Below are 21,252 nucleotides of genomic sequence, written 5' to 3' on the forward strand. Positions count from 1 at the left end.
TTTAATTTCAATACTTTGCAAAGGTACGCACTGAGTTTTCGATTATATAGTTGAATACAATATAATGTCTTAATTTGTACAAATTACATTTATTCAAATGATGCGTCTGGTATTAGTTATGTATGTTATGTTTGTGAAATCATTATCTCCTTAATAATATAAGTATAATGTTTGTTTATAAAATCCTAATCTTCATGAATAGTATGCATCATCTCATCTCTTTCATAAATAATGTGTTTGTTAATCCAATCTTATTCTTCATAAATGGTATGCTTATTTATCCTACCATATACTTTTTTAATGCTATGTTTGTTTATTCCGTCATCTCCTACAAATATATAAAATTATGTTCTTTGTGCACGTCATAATCTTTTTTCATAAATGTTATGTTTATTTGTCCAATCATCTTCTTCATTAATGTTACGTTTCTTTATACCATCATTTTTTCATAATAAACGTCATTCTCATCTTCGTCATTATTTCTTCCTACTGATAATAATGACGATACTGATGATGATGATAATTACTAGTTGATGATTCCTGCAATGTGGATTGTGATAATAATCGTGCTGCCGATGGTAAAATGACGTAAATGGCATCGTATTTAAACATATGTTAATAAAGCTTAGATGGTAATATATCGTGAAGAAGATAATTGCATTGAAAAAAGGAACACCGCTGAACATGGATAACAGTAAACTATACTTTGAATCCAGACCTGTAACTCGTATTGATATTTGAAGCAGCGCGTTTGACATCAAAAACGCCATATCGTTTTCAAAAAATCAAACTGCCTTCTAGAGGTATTTTGTTAAATAACGATTTTAACTCACACCGTAATAACTTTACGTTTTCGGACGAATAAGGGTAATTAGATTTTGTCCGAAAATTAGGATCCAGAAACATATTTCGAGAAGTCAGTATCAAAAAACTTAAAACACTTTTTAAGAAAATATATTGAAACGAAGATAGGGTATTCATTTGTATAAAGACTTGTAAAGTACCCCGTCGAGAAATATCAACAAATTCAAGATATGTTTTCATTTAATTTTAAATTATTGCATATATTTGATGCTGTTTACAGATTGATACCCGTGAGTCGAACAATGACCACAAAGTAAAAGAGATTCGCTCTTTTTATTCTTTAGTATGATCTTTCAAAATACAAAAAGTATAATCATAATTGGAACTAATTGAGAACAGAAGTTGCTCACGAAAGTTTACAAAACTGTGAATATATCAAGTGAAATTGTCGTGGTTCGTTACAGCGATCATTTCATCTCAACATCAACATTAAGCTTTCGGGCTTAACTATATCTATCGTCTGTGTGTGTATTTCATAGTTAATGAAGTCCTTCAACGCCCGAGGCTGCATTCATTTTCCGCCGCATGTCAGGTATACATGCCTTTCGACCCAAAACAAATGCAACGGTCAACTGACTGTTGGCAATCATCTGCCAGGTTTCATTAGCGATGTCCGCTTGTAAAACCACCAGTGCGATGTGTCAATGGATCAACGCGGCGAATAGGACGAATTTTGATAAAGTGCAACCTGAAAATTAATCAAAGCGCTGAAGGCACTGCATTTGTTCGCTGTTGTATAATCTTAGACGCAACTCAGTTTTCAAAAAAATGTTACAGCTTTTTATATCGCAAGTTTGAAATGATCACAACCCATTCAAATTTATAAAGAGTTTGTCTTAAAACACATGTCGAGATGTGTGGGTTTATTTTCAAATCAAAGATACAGCTAATCAGTGTGCACAGGCTAATCTTATTTGACATGCATTAAACACCAGAGAAGCAGTGTACAAGGGCCGCAAACTCACAAAATGTCTTCTTTTCAGTTGTACACTGGTGTGTTAACAGCAGAAAACAAAAATGATTATTTTCATAATGTTTAAGTTTGTATTTAATATTTTCCAATGAAATTTGGCATACATATTCTTTTGTATACAAACAATATGTATGTGTAATTTGGTGGTTGAAAGTTATATAGTTGTTGACTTACAGAAAAAGTTTTTTGTTGTCTGCTTGAAATTCAAATTTCCATGTAAATGCTATGCACCGGTCACTTGAAAGGTTATGAACTTCTCTCAGCCAGTAGGTAGCGAATGACTCAAATCAAGTTTACATGCAAATACAGATTCAACAGTATATCAAATGCTGTCTGCTCAAACACTTGTTTCTATTTATAAACACTCTAATGTAAGCAGCAAATCACTGGCAGATTAACCCAGCCTACTAGTTAATGTTGGTTAATATTTTACCAGCGCAAAATCAAGCAAGTGAGATCCGGCTTTTAAGCCCCGTTTTCACTAAAAGAAGCCAATATGTACATATTTCAATGATAAACACTAGACTGGCCAATGTTGTCTTACTACAAGTTGTTAAATACACTCTATGTACTTTACCAGTGAGAACAGGTAGATGCGGTGATTAAAGCAGACGCTTTTAGCATTATCGTCTGCTAAAGTTTACTGGAGTTATCCACACAGGCAGTCGCGGGTTACGGTTCCTGCCGTAGCTAAGCCCATACTGATCCATACTGATTTTCAAAATTGCGTCTGCATTATTTGTGAGCTTCGCTCAAAAATAAAAATTAAGGAAAAATCTGAATAATCGAAACATTAGAGTTAACAATATAATTATCTGAGCTAAAAAAGATAGTGACCCAAAACTTAGAGTTTCCCAAAACTTATGTAATTACGGCAAGTCACGTTTTTTCTAACAATTAGACACGTATCAATTAAAATGGCTCTGCTTCAACTCTTTTTAATATTATGAATTCAACAACAAGTTTTCCCGTTTAACTGTTCGTAGAAGTTATAGTCGGCAATAAATATAGTACTAGACTTGCTAGTACTAAAATGTAAATGGTCAAGAATGAACATTATAATAAATGTAAGGTTTTTGACGATGCTGCTTCAGCGAAGCAGCTCGTCTAAGTTAAAATACCATGTAAAATAAACTTCACTATGGCGACCTATGTTGAACACCGAGGCAGTCCGATTGAGTTAGCTAAATTATCTCAATCGGCATACCTCGCTGATTCTCAATGATAAAGGTTAAGGCAGCTTGGTTCTCGTCCTCTTTCACATTTATCGAGAGGTTCGGGACAGGAACCAGACACGAAACTGCCAGGTGGCACTTCACATGCTGTGACGCTGGGAAAACCCCAAATGCAGTTATTTTTATATTTGATCGAGGATGTAACCCGCCTCCCAGTTTCGCTGAATGGGTCAAGTTCCCCACAGGTACTACTTCCCCGTACCCCTCAAAAAAAATTTCGTACCCAAAATTTTTCGTACCCAATTTTTTCGTACCCATTTTTTCCGTACCCATTTGTTCGTACCCATTTTTACGTACCCAAATTTTTTTCGTACCCAAATTTATTTTTGTACTCATTTTTTTAGCATTTTTCTTACCCAAATTTTTTGTACCCAATTTTTTTCGTACACAAAATTTTCGAACCCAGATACACAATTGTGTTGATGTAGATAAACTGAAATTGAAGTTTTTATATCCATCCTCTTCAAAAGCATCGTCACACCAGTACTGTCAGTACTTTGATTTAAGTTTGAGTTTGAATCCTACTGAATCCGTATGTCGAGCAATACTAATTGAAATGTATTATTTTTATGGGATTAAAATAAAACAAACTTAATATTGCGACTAAATTTATTTTCGTTATTTAAATTTAATTATTTAGATACGTTTTTGCATTTATTGACCATAAAATGATAAAGCTTAATACATGAATACAAACACTTTAGACCATACTGTCATCCAGGCGGTTGTAAAGAAGACTGCATCCAACTTCATGAATACACACACGTTAAACCATAATGCCGTTAAAAAGTAGACAGCATCCATCATCTCTCAGCGATACACTTTTCATGCACATATAGTCATACAAGATCTCGTGCAATCCACGTCGTTTCCTTGACAAAAATAGTTCACGAAGGGAAGAAATTGAGAATTGACTTAAACCACATTAGCCCACTGTGGAAACAGTATTAATAATTCAGAGGGTTGTGGGAGGGAGGCTTGTAGTCAGATTTCATTACAAATGTCAAATTGTCAAGTTCAATCAAAGCAATTCGTCATTTTAGGTTACACTCCACTGAGGTGTTGTTCAAGAGCTGCTTCGTTGTAGTGAGGCTGGGTCCCAGTGGAGGGAGGGTTGTCTACATTACTTAGGGGGCGTTTTAAATGTTTGATGTCTTGCGGTGTCGCGTGGTGTTGCCGATGCTATTTAAGCGGTTTACATCTGTTAAGTAGACTTGCGAATGTCGCCAACGTTATTTCAGTGCGTTGGAAATAGTTCAAGCGATTACAAGATTATTTTTATTTCGAGAATGGCGAATTTGGGATTGTTATGTGTCATACGATGCTTTAAATAAACGGTCTTTTAGCATCGATAGCTTCTTGCTCTTGAGAGTATGTTCGTTTTTTAATAGAAATTTGATTTTGCTTCCTCGATGTAGGTTAATATGTTGACATGTTAACCGTGGCGGCACAATACATTTATTTATATTGTGACTTATTTTCTTAAGCGTATGAATATACTAGGTTTAAACTCGACTTTTGCGTTACATAAAATTTGAAAATATATAATCAATAACAATGATAAAGTGTACTTTTTTAGATAAGGCATGCGTCTTATCTTGCTCAGCTCGTATTACCAAACCTATGCTCCAAGATACCAATACCTCAAGGCATTGTGATGGATTTATTATATCTTTAGTTGAAATGGGAGAAGTTTTTATTCATATTTTTTAAATAAGATGTTACCGAAAAGAAGGTTTAACTTTTTATGACACGTTATTAAGATGAAATGATGTTTAGAATCCCCATGTTAGCAATATACCAACTGTAAAATAAATCTTCACATAATTGATTTGATTCTGAGTAAAACATACACTTGTGAATGTCTTAGAATGAAAACAATAAATTCAGAAGCAAAGTAATTTAAATGATTGAATTTGTAAACAAATCATGCTTTCATTTTGTATAATTGAATAAGAATAACCGCAATACGTTGTTAGGACCTGACCTCAGCAAGGTTGCCAAATTTTCCAGGTAGATGGAACATGTCTAAGCACTGTTATTGAATGACGAACTCGTAACACGGGAGTGGAATTGCGATACAACAGAATTTAAGAGAATGTATGCGAATAACCTCATTAACCAGGTTGAAAAAGGAGTTAATATTAACGAATATGGGATATATTAATATGTTTAGAATTAAGCAAATTATTACGCGCATGACTTCTGAATTTGTTATAAAATAACTTATATTGTAAGTTCGCTTTTCAAACAATCAGAAGTGCAACATATTGTAGTTATTTTAGTAACGAAGTGAAGAACCCGTGTTAACCTGAACGAACTTCTGTAACTTTCACTGTAACGTAGCATAACACAGAACGAACTATTGACGTCTGTTAGAAATATAATTGCTGTTTATTTGTAAACAATGTAAACAGTGTTGTAACAAACTTTGAGAGGTGAGCTTATTTGTAAATTGTGCTGAGTTTTTCTCAGCATAATTATGGCATTTACTGGATTGCAGATTGCTAATACGGTACATTGGCATTAAGATTTTGGTGAAAGAGAGTGTTGTGTACGTGATGCAGGATTGATTTATTTGATAAACACAACACAGTAAGTGACTAGTGGCGCTTTCATGCTGTAGTACTATAAAAATATGAATTTGTTGTGCCTGTTGCTGTTAGTAAATGTAAACGAAAATCAATATTTGAACATATAAGAATGATAATCATTGTTATTACTATAATAATAATAATAATAATAATAATAATAACAATAATAATAATAATAATAATAATTATTATAATAATTATAATGATAATAATAATAAATAATTATAATGATAATAATCATATTTATTTAAAAAAAATGATGATTATTGTTATTTTTATTCTTCATATTATTATTATAAATGCGCAACAGTGGGGTACATTTGCATTTCTGTTAATCCTGGCAGTACTGACAGTACTGTGGCGAATTTCTTCGAATGTCTTTGACTGATGTGTATATCTACAGATTAAAACGCACGACCTGTACATAATACATGTACTGTGTATGTAATTGAGTCGTCATATGTGAAAAGGGGATTTATTGCATGTGCGTAAAATGTCGTCCCAGATTAGCCTGTGCAGTCCACACAGTCTAATCAGGGATGAAATTTCCACTTTTGTGATATTATTCGTTTCAAGAAACTCACTTCTTAGCAAAAATTGTATTTAGACGGAAAGTGTCGTCCCTGATTAGCCTGGGACGACTCTTAACGCACATGCATTAAACCTCCTTTTCACAGAGCGATGCTCAATTATATTTTATTTTAAAGCTCAGATACCGTTGATGGGATCTTAAAATAACTCCACATACGTCTTCGGTGGATTCCTCTAGTTGAATTCGGTTTTAGTATACTACTATCAACGAATCTATTCTGTGCTTTTGTAACTATAAGTCCTTGTGAAAAAGAAACATTCCGGGGTTGAAGCGACATTACAGTGACAGGAAGGCGACATAACAGTGACCGGAAGCGACATAACAGTGACCGGAAGCGACATAACAGTGACCGGATGCGACATAAAAGTGACCGGAAGCGACACAATAGTGACCGGAAGCGACATATCAGTGACCGGTCTTGTTGATCGCTGGCAAGCGATCAAGGGCCTTGTTAACCATCTTGCGTCATTTAATAACAATTGTGCATTTACTTTCAGATTGACATGCATCGAATAATCGGCATATCCCGGTTGCTTTTTCTTGGACGAGGCCTCTGACTAATATCCGTCGACCAAATGTAAGTAAGTTTAAATGAAGGGAAGCACTTTCAGATTTGTATTTTTCGGCGTTCCTTAATGCCTTTATTGACAAACGTTCATTAAACACTTGCAATACTTCCAGTGTCAATTCTTTTGAGGAGGTAAAGAAATATACATCTAGATCTTTTGTTTATAGAAAGTCCCTTTTTAGCAAAAATCAAGATAAGGCGGGAAGTGTCGTCCCTGATAACCCCCATGCGGACTGCATAGGCTAATCTTGGACGACACTACGCGCACGCATTAAACCCCTTTTAACAGAGCACGGCTCAACTATATTGATAAAGCATCTTTTATATGATTCCAGGGCCATCGAGCAAGGCTGACACTGCTCTGTCCTCGACAATGCTGCTGTCTATCATGATTGGACTTGGCTGTGACACCGCGTGGTTGATGCTCGCATTCTTCGTCATCTCGGGAACCAACTCACAAGGCTACGGCCCCATCAAGCAAACAACGAAAGGGAAAGTGCAGGGCCTGCGTATGAAAGTTGGCACAGCAGAAGTTGACATTTATTACGGTATCCCCTATGCAAAACCCCCGCTGGGCAATCTCCGCTTTAGGCACCCAGTCCCTGTTGACCATTGGACGGGGTTGCTGAACGCGACGGTGCGCCCGAACGCCTGTTTTCAGCCTACGTCAGACCATGTTTTTCCAAATTTTGAAGGAGCTCAAGTGTGGCTTCCAAACACCAATGTCAGTGAGGATTGTTTGTATCTTAACGTGTACGTGCCGAATACACCGAATAACGGACATTCGGTTTACGGCAAGGACGTCATGGTGTGGATCTTCGGCGGCGGCTTCTACGCCGGCTCAGCAGTGCTTGACGTGTATGATGGACGCTACCTGGCGGCGGAAAACGACATTATTATTGTGACTATACAGTACCGACTGGGCTCACTTGGGTTTCTGGCCATGTACCACCCAGAGGCGCCGGGAAACGCTGGTTTGTTTGATCAGGTGCTTGCCTTAGATTGGGTGCAACAGGATATTCATAACTTCGGCGGCAACCCGCGCTCTGTGACGTTGTTTGGCGAGAGCGCGGGCGCTGTTAGTGTTGGAATGCATATGCTGTCTCCGCTGAGTCTGGGAAAGTTCCACAAAGTGATTTTACAGAGTGGTGCACCCCACGCCGCATGGGCGATTCTCTCGGATAAGGAAGCTAAGAATAGATCAAGGAAACTCGCAAAGAGCCTTAACTGCGGCAATTTTAGCAATTTCCTTGAAGTACCGGACATTATAGAATGTCTTCGAGGTGTGCCGGCGTTGAATATAACATATAGCGACTGGGAAGGAATTACAGATTTTGGCGTTGTAAGGTTCCCCTTTGTTCCCATAGTTGACGGGTCCTTCTTAACGGAGGCGCCTGAAAAATCTATCAAATCCAAAAATTTCAAAAAATGTCCAGTTTTATTGGGCCACAATACAAACGAGGCATTTTACTGGCTTTTATACTACAGCAACGGAAACTACTTTAATAAAGACTCGGAGCCCAAATTCACGCAAAACGAATTCGATCGTCAATTGGACGATTTGTTTTCCTATCACCCATTTTACCCGAAAGAACTCAACTCCTTCGGCAAGGAGGCTATTAAGTTCCAGTACCGAAATTGGCTCAACCCCAACGACCAGGCGATGAACGCCTGGCAATTAGATATGGCGGTGGGAGATTTCAACTTCATCTGCCCCACCGTGGACTTTGCACTGCTCACATCGGAGGCTGGAAGTAGTGTCTACTATTACGTTTTTGAGCACCGCTCTAGCGTCCACCTCTGGCCAAACTGGATGGGCGTGCTGCATGGAGACGAGATCAACTTCGTGTTTGGCGAACCGGAGAACATAAGCAAGGGCTACACACACGAGGAGGTTACATTCTCGCGGAAAATTATGCGATATTGGACCAATTTTGCAAAAACTGGGTAAGCAGTGTTATATTATTTATGAAAATATAAATATAAACCATGGAACAAATATTATCAATCTTTATCTTTCCCCATGCTGCACACTATTAATACGTATTTTTCCATATATAAAATTAACGAAAAAACACGTTAATAATTTCGGTGTGAAGACGCTAATATTTTAGAAGGAAGTGTTGATTGTTGCCTTTTGCAATGATTGTATAAGGTGTACATGTTTTATTATTTTTGGAAAATGTGCCCATCATAAACATTTCCCGATCTAGCCCTTTTTATTCGGAAAAAGACAAGATGCGGAACTATTTTATGTTCTAAGTCGTGCCAGAGATGAATGCACATACCAAAATAAGAAGTTAGTAGAGCACAAGTTAATAACCCGACGGCATATCATGCGAAATTGTCTGAGAAAGATGCCCGTTCCGTGTAAAATATCATAAAAATAAATAACTTCTTGATTGCATTATTATTCACAAATTCTTCGCAATAACCGAATCGAGGGATGTCTTCATTACCACTATCGTGATAAGTAAATTGCATGCTGCATCGTTCGCGGGCCTTAAAGACGCTAATGCGAAACAAGAAAAAAGAGATAGAGATTGAGGCTGCATTCAAGTCAATTATAGGTGACTTGACTGTATATTTTTAAATTTGTTTATAACATTCTCGAAGCTTTTTCTGACAGGAAGAAAGTCGAGGCTGATATTGTACGGAAAATTATTATATTTATTTAAGTGATCATTTTAATATTTAATTCGGATAGAGCGTATTTTAACGAGGCATTCTGTAATCAAGCAGTTAATTAAATTTATATATGGCAATAGGTTTGAAAAAACGCAGCTCGTTCGATACAATTTTCTCGTCGCAGAAATTTTGTTTAGAGTGTTAAACAACATTCACAAAAGAGTGTAAGCTAACTGCTATAAGTGCTAAATGTTAAAAAAAAATCCACCAGTTTAGAGATACAAACAAAGCTGAACATTTAAACTAATTTAAAAACAATACGCCATCAACCGTTATTATTTTAATAAAATTTTACACCATGGTGAATAAAAATGGTTCAGCGTTGTTTGTACTTAGTTATTTAATGGTGTTTTTTGCCCAAATATATGGCGATCCGAATTTCAACTTTACAGGCTTTACATTTACACGGATTCCGCCTCTCTTTTCCAGGGATCCAAACCGACGGCCAGGTCACGTCAGCATGGACGAGTGGCCGCTTTTCAACAACGTGACACGTGAACACCTCATTCTGCGACCAGAGCTCATCAACCGCGTGGACAAGTCACGTGCTATCGGCCGCGGGTCACGTGCCAACGAATGCGCATTTTGGCGGCACTACCTCCCGGAACTGGTTTTAAAAACAGGTACAAAAAAGTTTTCGTAAAGGGGCCAGTTCAAAGGTGAATACATTTATTAATGTGTCGTATATAAAAATAATAATAAACTCACCAGAGAAACAAAGAAAATGTATCGAGATGATCATATTTGAAACAAATGTTCTTCCAAATTTTGAAAATGAGGCAATGAAGAAGGCTCCCGACTGGTCGACCGTTTAAAACTTAGTGATCAAAACCCCGTTTTGCTCAGGTGATCTAAAAACTGTCACCATAGAACAATAAAGCTTTATCGGCAATATATAAACTAGTACTTAATGAGTTCTTTAACTGATTTAGCGAAGTTTGCCACTCTATCAGGCAGATTTCTATTATTACGTCTACATTTTACTGTATATAAATAAAGTCATGCATTTTTTAAATAATATTTCGACGACATCATAAGAGTTACTCCTATTGTAAAATCGTTTCGTTTGCTATCCAGATGTGACATTAATGAAAAGTGTTTTTTTGTGAACTGGTCGCTTTCAGCCATTAACAAAAGATTGATTTTTTTGCTTTTTAACCTGTGTACTTATACCGTTGCTAATGTTGCCGCTTTACAACACACTAAACTGCGAATGATAGTTTTCTTCCAACTTTACTTAATATATTCTGCTTCCTCCAATTTAAATGTATACTCATACCATTTAGAACTATTGGAACTTAATAAGAATCACATGACAAATCCATAATAACGAATGCATTTTCAATTAAATATACAGAACGTTTTCTTTAAATTAAATTACCGAAATATCGCGTCATTAAGCAGCCTAGTATGGTTTTAATGGTTTTAAATGAAGAGCTCGCATGGTAATTTTTAATTTTATGTACGTGAACTTGCAAACTTTCACATTAATAAAATAATAAGCATTGGTTCTGCGTGTTGTTCAACTATCGTTTGTTCGCGCTGTTACCGCCAACTATAAGTCTTCCTATCAAACGTTAACCTTTGCTTCTCAACTACAACATCCCCTTGTCTTTCATGGTAAATGATAAACATCTCAAAAACAGCACATAACCCAGGATGACCGAAATCTCAAAGGCCACAGCTCACAAACAATTACCGCGGGTGTCCAGTTGACTAATTAACTGACCGCTTTGTTTATGATAACACATCGGGTGTCAAAAGACTCCACAATGTTTTTGACACTTAACTGGACTTGACCCTACATGCACGTCACTCTTAATATGTTTACCGTTCTTCGTTTTTCTAAAGGTGGTCGTTTACGTATCTTTGATTGCTGTGGCCGCACCGAATCTCGTTTATATCAAAGTATAACTTTCGCTCGATTAGCTGTTTATATTAGTAAAGTATTTATTGTTGAATCATATATTTTATTTCATCTTATAGTCAGTGGCTCATTCCACATGCACAGGAAACTTATGATTTTGCAAAATCATCAAGAATGCCATGTTAACAGTTCTACCGCCGTGTATTGCGTGATTAAGTTGCACTCGTCTTATTATCGATCAATAAATCACGCCAATATTCAGAACACCAGACTTCCATTTCTTGTTTAATTTATATACCGGAAACTGCAGATAAGAATGATATAGACTGTGTGTTAATTTATTTGTTTAAGTGGTGATATACAATGTGGAAGTATATTTTGTTTGAAAATGACGTGAATCGCTGGTCCGTTACTGTATTTTAATTAAAAGTTCTTTTGCTGGGCTATAATGCTCTAGTAATGGAAATATGCTTATTTATTATTATACAAATATTTTATTTTGTAATGTTTTTCGAACGTTTACTCGGTTATTCTTCTGTTTTCATCTTTTGGTTGAAATATCTGGCGGGGGAATTCCAATGACAACATCATCGGCGTCTTGGAATATCTTACTTTTTGCAAAATAATTTAATAATTGTTCCTTATTTTTGAATGTCATCAAACGTATCAATACTGTACGTATTTAACGTGACTAGTGGTATTGTTGGTTAATCTCTTTCTGTGAAGTTGTATTGCATTATACACTTTAAACTTACAGATTAAGATGCGAATTGTGCAATCGATCCAATACTTTGTGAAACCAATCATATGTATTGTTAAATACTTTTAATAGTCTATTTTTTTCTCAATTAACAACGTATTCACTAGTCCACAGTGACTGAATGTGTTATTTTAGCATTAAAACATCGAACAAGTTCAAACAGAGCCACAGTGATTAATGTTAATTACCGGCCATGTGATTCGTACTTTGCAATTGCCGCGTGGTTTACATAGGTAGCACATTGGAGGTTTTGTTTTGACCACTCGAAAAGAATCCCTTATTGTAATTTAATTTTGTATATAACATAATTCAATTAGCATTTTACACAAAGTGCTGTTTCCGATCATATTTAAACTACTGGAAACGTATCACAAAAGAAAAGAATACGACAGACGTCAATGAAAAGTACTAAAATATTTTAGTGATCAAGACTTTGGGTATATTTTTAATGTTTAAAAGTAACGAAAGCAAAAACAAAGGAAATATGTATTTAATCATGTACAGTTAAATATTGATGAAAAATACAACACATTTATAATGATTTTCGGTGACACTTCTTGTCTCCTATCTGCGATATTAAGGTTAGAACAACGAGCTTTATACCTCCAGCCTATTTCCCCGTCAACAGGAAGTATTTAAAAAACTCAATGCACTCCTAATATATGATCCGTGCTCAGTGAAAAGGGGGTTTAATGCATGTGCGTCAAGTCTCGTCCCAGATAAGCCTGTGCAGTCCGCACAGGCTAATCATGAACGACACTTTCCGCCTTAACTGGATTTTAGCTAAGAAGAGACATTCTTTAAACGAAAACTATTATTAAAGCTTAATAAGTCGTCGCTGATTATCCAGTGCGGACTGCACAGGCTAATCTGGGACGACACTTTACGCAAATGCATTTAACCCCTTTTCTCATAGCACGGCCCATATATAATGCTTGACACGATGAATTGTTTTCCCAATGCACGAAGTCCGTCATTAAGAAAACACTAAAGCTTGACGAGGACATACATACATATATAAACATGCACCGTAATAATCAACCGTGAAACTATTCATATTTTAAAAGTTGAGAAAATACGGACTTTACATAAAAACGTATGTTCTTATTCACTGTGACCAAACACAATAATACGGATAAACCAGTGGCTTAATTTACCGTCAAATATACACACGACGTAACCAACAACGGTATTGGCAGTTAGTTAACCATTTAATTATAACTGACCAACGGCCGTCAGTCAGCCCTGTATTCGACATGAATAATGACTATGTAATTTATCCGTAAGTTAATTATCTATATATTTAACCGCAACATCTGAACACACATGCATTTAAAGTATAGATGTTCTGGTAGAGATCCAGTAATTTCTTCCGATCTTTTGCAATCAATTTATCAATACACATAAAGAATCGCCTTAGCTCTTACTGACGTGCTTAACGTATAGCACTTTGGCTACTAGAATAGTATCACTTGTTTAACAGTTATTCCGTGATTTTATAATGAGAAACATATAGAATCACGTAACTCAGTGGATTGTTTATTAACCATTCTTTCCTTAAAAAGCCTATAAAAGTGCAGTTTGTTATTGCAAATTAGCATGGCTTGCTTTTCCTTCCTGGTTCATTTGTTTTGTTTGTGTTGCTTGATGACCGATTAACCCACTTGTCTAATGCGTGTGCTGCATCCAATACTTAACTTGCGATCTCTAACCGAATGGCGTGATTTTAATGTATCTGCGTGATCAAATTCGATGTCTCACACAAGTGCATGATGACTTCAGTAACAGCAATCAAGCCTCTTAACATATAACGTGTGCATGGCGTACGGTCATAAGCAAGAGACGATGTTGTCGTGTTTCTGTCAAGAGGTAAGATATTTGTTTTACTTTTCTTTGATTTAGAGGTTGATATTTATTTGGGGCAGCTGACAATCATGAATGTGCTATGATCTAGTTTGATGAGGTTTTGTTATCTTATAAGCAATGTTAAAAGTTTAAGACAAATATACTGCTGATATATAGATGTATGATAGACAGTAGTGTTACTGGTAGTATTGTGTGATTGATGTATGATAGACAGTAGTGTTACTGGTAGTATTGTTGTGATTGATATATAGATGTATGATAGACAGTAGTGTTAATGGTAGTATTGTGTGATTGATATATAGATGTATGATAGACAGTAGTGTTACTGGTAGTATTGTGTGATTGATATATAGATGTATGATAGACAGTAGTGTTACTGGTAGTATTGTGTGATTGATATATAGATGTATGATAGACAGTAGTGTTACTGGTAGTATTGTGTGATTGATATATAGATGTATGATAGACAGTAGTGTTACTGGTAGTATTGTGTGATTGATATATAGATGTATGATAGACAGTAGTGTTACTGGTAGTATTGTGTGATTGATATATAGATGTATGATAGACAGTAGTGTTACTGGTAGTATTGTGTGATTGATGTATAGATGTATGATAGAAGTTGTGTTACTGGTAGTATTGTGTGATTGATATATAGATGTCTGATAGACAGTAGTGTTACTGGTAGTAATGTGTGATTGATATATAGATGTATGATAGACAGTAGTGTTACTGGTAGTATTGTGTGATAGATGTATGATAGACAGTAGTGTTACTGGTAGTATTGTGTGATTGATATATAGATGTATGATAGACAGTAGTGTTACTGGTAGTATTGTGTGATAGATGTATGATAGACAGTAGTGTTACTGGTAGTATTGTGTGATAGATGTATGATAGACAGTAGTGTTACTGGTAGTATGTGTGATTGATGTATGATAGACAGTAGTGTTACTGGTAGTATTGTGTATAGATGTATGATAGACAGTAGTGTTACTGGTAGTATTGTGTGATTGAGACAACTCAGAAAGCAAAATAATCGAATTCAAAGGAGAGTTAAGATTACAAACGCGGCTTGTCCTGTATTTGTCTTGCTTTGAATGAATATGTACTAGTGTTGAAGCTTCGTAACAAATAATTAACTTACACACCTTCCGGAGGCTTTTTATGCCTACCTGTTCAACCTTTCGCCAAACTATCTAATGGCTATTCCATTCAACGATGTATGTAACTGTATCGAGCATTCTGGATTTTTTGGATATTATTAGCGTGTGCCTTTCTTTTTTCTTTTAAAGTGCGATATGAATGTATGCTTTGTTGTACTGGAGTGAAAAATAGTTTACTCATTGAATGGCATTGATGTTTCTTACCGATTTAAAAAAAGAAACAACAACATTTGACCGGGTTACCGTTACTAAAAAAATAAAAAAAACATATGAAATAAGAACCCGCACGTGTTCGTCTGGATTAAAATTATTACCTGCCGTCATGTGTTTGTTAAATGCCATGAAAACTTAATGTCTGTGTTTGTTTGTACTTTGAACTTTGATTCGTATTGGCTTGCATGTTTCTCACGATTGTTCTCTGGCAAGGATACATAGTGTTTATTGTAGATACTGAATCATGTGTGCGTTATTTTCAAATAACTAACATGTGTTGAAGCGTAGGCATGTTAACTTTGTCCGTTGGGCCAGGATTATCACGTAGACCACAACAAGTGTTTGAAATGAAAATAATACATTTTATGTGTAGCATTGATGCATTCTGAACATAAATATTTTTTTTACTAAAGAAGTGTTAAACGATCCTCGAATCATGATTGTGTGTGTATATCAGAGTTTATGTACAGGTCCTACTAGCCTCTTCACGAGGTCTTTGTAGCCCGACCTAAAATCATGATTGTATTGTTATGATTAGTTTTTATAAAGCTCTCCTGTGAGTGCTGTCTTTCTTCAGCCATTATCTATATTTTAAAGACTTATGATAACGAGTGCCCTTTTTACTTTGTGTCTTATCAACTATTCAATAAATAATCTTTATAATTGGAAATGTACCTTTTCACAGCTAATTGAGATACACATGCTTTATTTGGCTTATGCACTTTTATATATTTAGGTGGAAAGTTTTCTTTTTCACTTAAATAATTTGTTCTTCTATTATAGCTTGGTCTTCTATTACAGTGTGTTCTTCTATTTATAGCGGACATGTCGCAAATGGAAGTTGAATGGAAAATGCAGTTCAACGAATGGAGCACGAAATACATCGTAGAGTGGAAAACGCAGTTCGACAGTTTCTTGTTGGACAATGGATTGAAAAAATCCGAAAGATGTCCGTCGCCTTAAAATCCGTCATTTCACAAAAACATTGTCATATCACAACGAAAGATTTAAACCACCATTGGTATTACACAAGTCAGAACGACGTCGCATTTACAGATAATAAATGTCTCATATAAGGATGTGAGGTGATATACTAGTAAGTAACATTTAACTCATTTAAACCGCCTTGAGCACGTCATCGTTTGGGATGACAGAAAATGGAAGATCCAAGCCATGTCTCTATAAAGCAGTTAATGGTAATTGAAAACATATATCACTTGTGTTACGATATGGATTTATCTGTTCGTAATTCGTTTGGAAATATTAAGGTTATGTTAACGTGTTGATCAGCTGCTTGCAACACAATAAAACCTATACATACTTTGCATATCCAGAACAAATAATGTTCTAAATTAGAGTATCCTTCTTAAGGCCGCATGATATGTTCAGATTAAATATATAATAACGGGCCAAGTCTTGATGTACGTGTGGACAGCATACAACCACATGTATACACTTGTACACTTGCCGACCGGTACATAAAACTTATTGAGTGGGATGCATTTACATAATCGTGTATGCTTTTGTGACATTTAGCATTTTACGCGTTGAAAACAGCTTCATAACAATTTTATTGACACTCACAATGTGAGAGCAACACATGTGCAATACTTTATGTGATACAGAGAACGTATGAATGCCTCTGAATGTTTTTAATCGTTGAAACACACTTTAATCAAAACTTATTGAGATCCTTACCATCAAGACATTTATGAAGACTCACGTAAAAGCGTTAAGTATATTACAAGGCCGTTTCTCGAAAGCATTGTGGGTAATACATGTATATCTGTTGCATCACACACCATGGAACACTAGTATGCATACACAACTTACTAATGATAATACTTGTATATTCTTCTAACTTAAGGATCAATCATGCTTGAAATTTCCAAAATCTTACACACGTGCTTTCCTTGATTTTAATTTACTCAACGAATTTCTTAGGTAATGAAATATGCATCATCTACAATAATGCAATGCAATGAGTACTTCGCGTATATTAGGAAATAAACTGCTATTTGCTTAAATGTTGCATCATCATGAATGCTTTCTCATTCTTATTATAAAAATATATGTTGTTAAATTATAATGTATATTGTATTATATTGTATTATTGTTTGCTAAGGGCCAATCTTAATAAAGGAGTGCTTCGTATTATATACAATATATAATATACAAGATTATTATATTAGAAAAAACATGTTATAAGCTTTTTTTCTTTTAAAGAAATCGACGTTTTCGTAACATGAACAATTATTGTAGTTGTATCGCTACATTTTTATTTGAAATTGTTAAAATGTTATGTTAAATACAAACCTCACATAAAACTCAGGTTACATCGGTAGTGTTGTTGTGCATGTTTCATTTTGCCGAAATTTGCATTATTAATGTAGTTCAACTGAAGCATATAAATGTTGTTAGTTTTTGACATGTTGTGTCTATATGTATATCTATGCAGCATTATTTTTCTTTGTCTCGTTTGTATTGAATGCCATTATTTGTTGTACATACAGGTGTATGTATATGAATTACGATTACTTAAAAAAATACAGAGCATAATATACTGTGATAGTTATACATTGCCCACTTGGTATCTTTTTTGCCAGATATTACTTAAAATAGTAGTACACACACTCACCGCAAGTTATTGTATGGGCAAATATATTACTTCTGTACTGAGGAACTTTTTTTAATATGAAGAAGTGAAACTCCAGCTGCTGGAGCAGTATTGAATCCTCATTATCTACAATCTGTTGGTCCTTTATTTAAGGCAAGTTACCAATGCAAAAACAGTACAAAACAGCACAAAACAGCACAATACAAAACAACATAAACACATATAAGAATAAATCTGGGGTCACCGCCTTGGAACGGTTAATGCAAAGCATTGGGGGTTTAAAACGGTTTTAGAGCGCTCAACCTCACACTTGACCCAGCAATATTCATGTAAATAAAATTTAATCTCATAGAATTGCAACTCAAATTAAACAAAAGTAAAATGTAATTAAAACGCATTCAATGTAATTACCATTTAATTACTCAATGGTAGGAAAGAGCAACAGAGTTACAACTTTTTAGGAACGATGCAATGAAACTACGGACAAGTGTCAACTACATTCCTTCTTTACCGATTTTTTTTCAGAATATACATCATAAAACTCATATTTCTGATCATTATCGCGCAAATACAGGAAGAAGCAGCAATAATGGATGTTAAGATCCATATTGCATAAGAATGATGAGCATTGCAACGTAAGCAAAGAAGGAAATAATACGATGTAGTGTGTTTAAAATACAACATATGCAAATACACATTCATATCCAAATTGTTAACCGATATCTTTATTTCTGAAAGATACCAGTAATGTTGCAAATACTCTAACATTTATGTAAGATTTTACTTTGATCTCGACCTTATCCAACTCAAATACTCTTGTTAATGTTTGCTCATACCATGAATGTTTCAGCTGTTAATTTGTCAAACATGATTTAACCCCATACAAACAAGGTGTTTTACCATCTTAACGTTTAGAATCTCCACCCGTAGCAAAAGTCTTTTTTTCGGTTTGGCCGCGTAACATATTTTTAAGCAAAATAAGTCATTTTTCGGATATGAATATCCCAAATCATACAAATATTAGATTAAACACACTCACAACAACGAATATAAACTTTCCACCGTAAAGTGGACAACGTGTAAAAAATCTGACGGATTCCTTTTTTTTTGTAGAAGATTCTTGCACAAAAGAATGCCTACGTTTTTCTGAAAACAAATCAAAACACTGAATTAGTGGTTATGTAAATAATCCTACAGTATTCCCATATTAAACTTGTTTTATGGTAGTAGGATGAGATTCCGTGATTCCTGTCATCACCTGTCAAGAAATTCTCAAAACTGGGGAACTTCGCCGTTTGACGGAAACGATTTGTCTTAACCTGCGTTTGCAGGCAGTGTCACTATTTTGTGAGAACCATAGCGGTACGTCGGCAAGTGTGGTGGCGCGGTGGGAACCCTTCAATAAAATATTATATATATATTTCATACTTAATTGTTTAAAAGATCTTATATAAGAATAAATGAAGAAGACATTTTTGTATTATTGTATTATTATTGCTGAGTTTCAACCACTAATTATCAGTACAATGGCCTTAGCTGGAAAGGTAGCCATGCCATACACATGAATATGCCATTTAAATTGATCCGAAACGACACGAATGCCTTTGAAAACTCATATTCATGTTATTGTGTACCTCATAAGTGTTGAAGGGCTGAGGTCATGTTTTATTTTGACCGTTCGGTTACGATGGCTCATGACTGTTATCTAATTGGGTTTCTTTGTTTTGATGACTTGAAAGCAAGCGGAAGAGTTACTATTGAGATACGAGGAATCCGGCCTGGTAAGACAGTCTTTACATGAACAGATCTGTTTATTTTGTAGTAGAACGGTTATTTCATGTGTGTTGAGACACCACTCGATCACTGCACAAACAACCCACTAACAAGTTGACAAGTTCGTTTGAACTTGACGTTTTACGTGTTGCCTTTAAAATCGATCAGCTTGTGCCTTTCCTCCATGTAACCAGCCTAACTTAATCGGTTAATTGCAATATATTGTGCGGCGGCGGAATGTTCTACGGATTGACTACCAACGGACAGGTACAACGTAATACATCCCCGCTTCTTCAAAATAGGACAGGATATAATTAGAATCTTAATTGGAATTAAAACACGAGTGGATGTCAGGATATCAGATATAACCAGACAAATCCAATGTAGTAATCGGTAAAACATCGCTAAATATTAATAAAATCATAAGGTATTTCACCCCGTCGTTTCAAGCATTCCAACCGCATTGCTCAAAAAGCCACTAAGACTATCACCTAATTCACCACGAATACGACTTAGAATATCTTTTCCTGCGTTTGGAACTAAATATTGTTAATGAACTTTCTTTAATTGCCGAAGGAATGTATGGAATGATATTCTGATAACTAAACGACTCGCACCTACTATTAACACATTCAAACGGAACTTAGAACATTATTTAGGTCATTTGTTAACGTATTGTTTCTATGACTATGTGTGAACTTTGAATATTTGTTTGTGGTTGTTTGTTGTTTTTAATAATTGTTATGATCTTTTAGTACGTGAATATAATCATGATAAACATTTCATCGTCTTAATACTATGATTAAATGATTAATAATATTGATATTGTTATTCTAATCTTCATTATCATCGTCATCCGTATACATCATTAAAATTGATGAATAAAAACTAATTATCATAATAATATCGTATCTGTTATTTTTGCTTGATACTTTTAAAAATATTTTATAAAGCCAGACTTCACCAAAGACCAAATTGTAAAAATAAAAGCAAATTTGTTTTATTTTAATGTGATATCTTAATTTCAGAGGAATTCAGCGCGCGGCCATGCACGAACGTTACCACAAGTGGCACCCTTAGTTCGTTATATATCCAGGAGCGGTTCCCGGCTGTATTATGTGCTGCTTACTACTATAGGTTCACATTTTTTAGCGTCATATCCATAATGTAATTTTGTTATGTTTGATTTTTAAAGACGGGTACCATTTTGGTTCATATGTCTTAATGTCATTGTTTACATTTCAAACACTGCTGTTTTTCATGATTTACTTATCGATTTCATAAATAATATCGTTTTAGAAAAAATAAATATCAGACACGTACACAAGATTTACATTAAATATTGTGTCATATTATATTATTATAATGTATTTACCATGTTTGTTTATAGACACTGTATACATTAAAGTAAACAATAACAGATGGTTTACATTGTATACGTAGGAGCTTTGTGCCGAAAAACAGTTTTTGGTTACC

General features: G+C 35.1%; 1 protein-coding gene across 6 annotated transcripts in view; it reads left to right on the plus strand.

Moving 5' to 3' along the window:
• LOC127836160 (acetylcholinesterase-like) overlaps positions 1-20,963 on the plus strand; it is a 69,553-nt gene extending 48,590 nt beyond the window's left edge. For 2 of the 6 annotated variants that reach the window (XM_052362593.1, XM_052362592.1), the window contains exons 2-5: positions 6,756-6,835; positions 7,162-8,773; positions 9,944-10,137; positions 16,207-17,347. In XM_052362593.1, the coding sequence (XP_052218553.1) occupies positions 7,200-8,773; positions 9,944-10,137; positions 16,207-16,349 (1,911 nt within the window). In that variant the 5' untranslated portion in view covers positions 6,756-6,835; positions 7,162-7,199 and the 3' untranslated portion in view covers positions 16,350-17,347. Of the gene's footprint in view, positions 1-5,425; positions 5,668-6,755; positions 6,840-7,161; positions 8,774-9,943; positions 10,138-16,206; positions 17,348-20,804 lie in introns of those variants that run through there. The other 4 variants (XM_052362590.1, XM_052362595.1, XM_052362589.1 and 1 more) reach the window with 4 other exon arrangements.
• The last annotated feature ends 289 nt before the right edge of the window (positions 20,964-21,252 follow it).

This window comes from Dreissena polymorpha, chromosome 6, assembly GCF_020536995.1.
Source record: "Dreissena polymorpha isolate Duluth1 chromosome 6, UMN_Dpol_1.0, whole genome shotgun sequence".
Classification (NCBI taxonomy): domain Eukaryota; kingdom Metazoa; phylum Mollusca; class Bivalvia; order Myida; family Dreissenidae; genus Dreissena; species Dreissena polymorpha.